The sequence below is a fragment of the Sminthopsis crassicaudata genome, chromosome 3, assembly GCF_048593235.1.
Source record: "Sminthopsis crassicaudata isolate SCR6 chromosome 3, ASM4859323v1, whole genome shotgun sequence".
Taxonomy (NCBI): Eukaryota; Metazoa; Chordata; class Mammalia; order Dasyuromorphia; family Dasyuridae; genus Sminthopsis; species Sminthopsis crassicaudata.
The window spans coordinates 221857165-221861002 of record NC_133619.1 but is presented as its reverse complement, the minus strand read 5'-3'; the positions used below and the strand labels follow the sequence as shown (position 1 = coordinate 221861002).

At 33.9% G+C, this 3838-nt stretch overlaps 1 protein-coding gene across 1 annotated transcript in view; it reads right to left on the bottom strand.

Annotated features, from left to right (window-relative positions):
• Window positions 1–317: 317 nt before the first annotated feature.
• The window catches only part of MID1 (midline 1), a gene marked incomplete in the record, with an annotated part of 137949 nt that continues 134428 nt past the window's right edge, over window positions 318–3838 (bottom strand). Inside the window, 1 exon segment of the mRNA XM_074300020.1 lies at window positions 318–3838. Within this exon segment, the coding sequence (XP_074156121.1) occupies window positions 3576–3838 (263 nt within the window).

Below are 3838 nucleotides of genomic sequence, written 5' to 3'. Positions count from 1 at the left end.
GTGTGTCTCTAGGAAAGTCATCTCACCCTATTTGCCTCAGTTTCCTTATCTGTAAATAGAGTTGATGAAAGAAATAGCAAACCACTCCAGTATCTTTGCCAAGAAACAAAATAGGATCATGGAGAATTGGACATAACCAAAAATAATTGAACAACAACAATATTGAATAAGGCATTAAAGTCAAGGAAGAGTGATTTTAACTTTGAAGAAAGAGTAATTCTCTCCTGACTCCATGTTATATTCACATAGGTTTTATTTTCTATAGTTGAGTTTTATTCTTTAAAGAAGTTATAAAATATAAAGGAGTCAAAGGAACAGAAGTTTTTAAGTGATGCTTTTATTGTATTGAATGAAGTCCTGTAAAATAAACCAACCTTAGTTTAAAAAAATAAAGATCATGTATTGCCCTCATATCTAAATCGTACATCAACAAGTTGTAAGGGAAAGGCCAAATACTGAAATTTCCAACAACAAAACCATATTTAGGTGTGCACATATGCCTGTGTGTCCATACATGCACACTTATAAGCATGTATATATATATATACACCAAGAAATTACTGAATGAAAAGCTCATTTAAGTAATGTGGCTTATTGACTATTAAGTTCAAATACCAATACCACAATGAGGTTTTTGTAGACAGCATGTCTTTTTCTCTTTCCCAGCAGAAATCATTGTCAATGTCTTTATTTGAGGTGGCAAATTTTTTTTTTTCTAAAGGGGACAGATCAAGGGGTTCTCACTTGAACTCAAATGGATTCCTTTGAATTATACTGCCAGTCCCTTTCACCTGTCCTCCTAACTTCATTTCCCTATTCATCCACCAAGAGGAAGATTACCATGGAGACAAGCATGTTGCAGAATTTTCCCTCTTAGGCGTATGTCATCTCTGCTTCCTTCATGGTACTTGGTCCTAGACCTGCTTTCCTTTATCCCATATCTCTTCACTTGCATTATTTCTCTGTGATTTAAGAACTATCCCAGCTGTGGTTCAACAACAACAAAATGTCTCTGACCCAGTCATCTCAACAACGCACACTAGTCTATACTGCAGCATCTTTTTATATGCTTTTTTTCTGACTTTAAAAAAATTCTTGTGGAATTTTTTAATATTATTATAGTCATTAAAAGAAACACTGTAGTAATAGAGTGTATACATATTTTTTCTTTAAATATGCCAACTCTGAAATCACTGCTGACTAGTATTTATTGGCCACAAAGTTTCCATGAGGGAAACACTGGTGTTTCAACAACCAATTTTTACTCAACCTTTCTTGCCCATACAAAAATAGACAAAACATACTTAAAACTGCTTAACTGGAGATTTGCACAGGATTTTTTTTAATGCTGGAAAAATAACTATATGTATGGAAGCATCTTTATTTTTTAGAATTGGCATAAGGCAAACCGGAAAATTTAACAGTACCAGTATACTGAGTATTTAAAAACTCAGACGCCGAGCTGGAGTTTTTTTGAGTCTTTTGGTGAACAAAGTGCAATAAAATATACTTTAATATTAAATTCCCAAAACAATATTAAAAATTACTGAAGCAACCTTTCATTTTATTCAGTGAAAGAAAATTCACATTGTTTATTATGGAAAAAAGCCCTTATTTTTAATTTCTTCAGAAAACAGTTCTTTAAAAGCATTTTTCCCCATTATCTAGTAAAATAATCCTTTAGGTACAAATTTCATAGTAAATATATAGAACCTTATTTTTTAAGAAAAGGAGGAGAAAGTGTGCCAGTAATTGAAACAGAACATGATGATTTGACAGTCCTTTGTGCCCGATTTCAAAAATAGTCAAATGGGCTTCTTGTCTACATGAAGCAAATGCAGCTAGCTGGTTTTGGTTCAAGAAAATCGCTGATGACTTCAGTGGGGAAAAAAACCTGTTCAAATATGAACTTCTTGGTCAGTTCTGGAAAAATGATAACCAAGATTTTTGGGTCCGACACAACATACATCTTAGAGATAGAAACAATTTTAAAAAGTCAATTCTACCCCCTTCCCCCTCCTTTTATTTTCCAGAGCGGGACAGAGATTTTGAATCTAAATGGTACCAGAGTTTTGAATCTCTCCTCTATTTTAAAGGAACTTGAAAGAAGATTCAGCAACTCATTCCACAGTGTGAAAAGCAAACAATAATGATGGTTTGACCAATTCATGACATGTGGATGAATAACAAACTTGAGTTTTTTTATTTCCAAACTATACAGCAGCTCTCTAGAATAATGAGAGCCTTTAGTTTTTATTTTATTTTTAAAGAAGGAATGGTGTCATAAAGTTCACTTCCAATTTATCTTGGGGTATGTGTTAGAATGGATAGTCCCTTATATAATCACCACTATCATTATTTCCTAACATATCCTTTGGGTGCACTTCACTGTACTTGATGCTTCCAGTTCACATTATGTGCTCATATATTGCAAAATAAAAAGCTGTCCAAATTGCTATTTCCATTTGCTATAGAATGTGTTCATTTTCTTTTCTCAAGAGACTAAGAAAGCATTATAGGTGGGAGACTATAAAAATGTGAGGGAAAATGTTTTATGAGCCCATGGTAAGCCATTAAAACTCAAGATGAGATGGATTTTCATTTTTTCTATAAATATAACAATGAAATCTAATTTTTGATTTAACTCAAATTACTCTTGATTTTAAGTAACTGGTATGATTTAGAGACTGTTTTTTTATGCTTAATATAATCTGTTTACCCAGAATTCCCAAGAAAGAAAAAAAGTCAACAGTGGAATTCCTTTTGGGAGGAATTATAGGTAGAAAGGTGATGGCATGTTTGAGGAGTTTCAAAAACTATTGCCTCCACCTGGATGCAAATCATTGGACAGTTAAACATGACAAATTGAGATACTAAAAATTAGCCATATAATTCCATCATCACCACTGCCCTGGCTTTCTAGTTTAGTAACTATGTGTTTTTTTTTTTTTAATTTCACAGTAATATTGCAATTCCCCCCCCCCCCATAGAAATGAAAATGTGCTACCAATTTACAAACCATAGCAAGAAGGACCTCTATCTTTTTTTTTTTTTTAAACTTCTTAACTTGGCTCTAGAGTATTTTTATTTTTACTTGAACATTCTTATATGCAGTGTTGAGATGACAGGACCTTGCATAGGGTGAGTATGTATTTTTATAGAGCAAGAAGGTGGATAAAAACTTACAAAACTTTTTTTTTTTTGAACCCATATACTGTGATGAAATAAGTTTGTAAAAAGCTGGTAAATGTTAGTAAATGGGCCTCTTAATGTGCAAAACCAAATAATTCCTAAGAGTTGTAATCCAGATCATGTTTCTTTTATAAATAATCTATAAATCTTCCCGTAAATACAAAAAATGTTCCAAGAAATTATTAAAGCCATTTCCTGCACTTTAATACAAAACACACAGTTAAAAGAGAGAGAGTCTCATTTCCAGCCCCGTCTCAGCCAATTTATGGACACTTTTTACGGCACACAATTGAAGAGTCTTAGTCAAGCTCTTGTGGACTGCACATTTGCCGTCAATCCTCTGAATGTTCTGCATCATTTCTGATCCATCTGAGTCCTGAAAATCAGGCCAGCTGCTCAAGGCAGTCCAAGTGGTCTGGGATGGGAAGGCCTGTTATAATTGTCAAACATTTATTCCACACAGTGAAGGTAGGACATACTGGCTGTGCAAATGTAATGTCAAATGTATAAAGGTGAAGGGAGTTCAAAGCATCATAAAAGGCGATGGAGCCATTATCATAGTCTAGCAAAATGCCCACACGCCGGAGGTGGGGTGCTGGTTCGATGGGAATTTCCTTGCTATTATGTCTCACCACCCAATTATTAT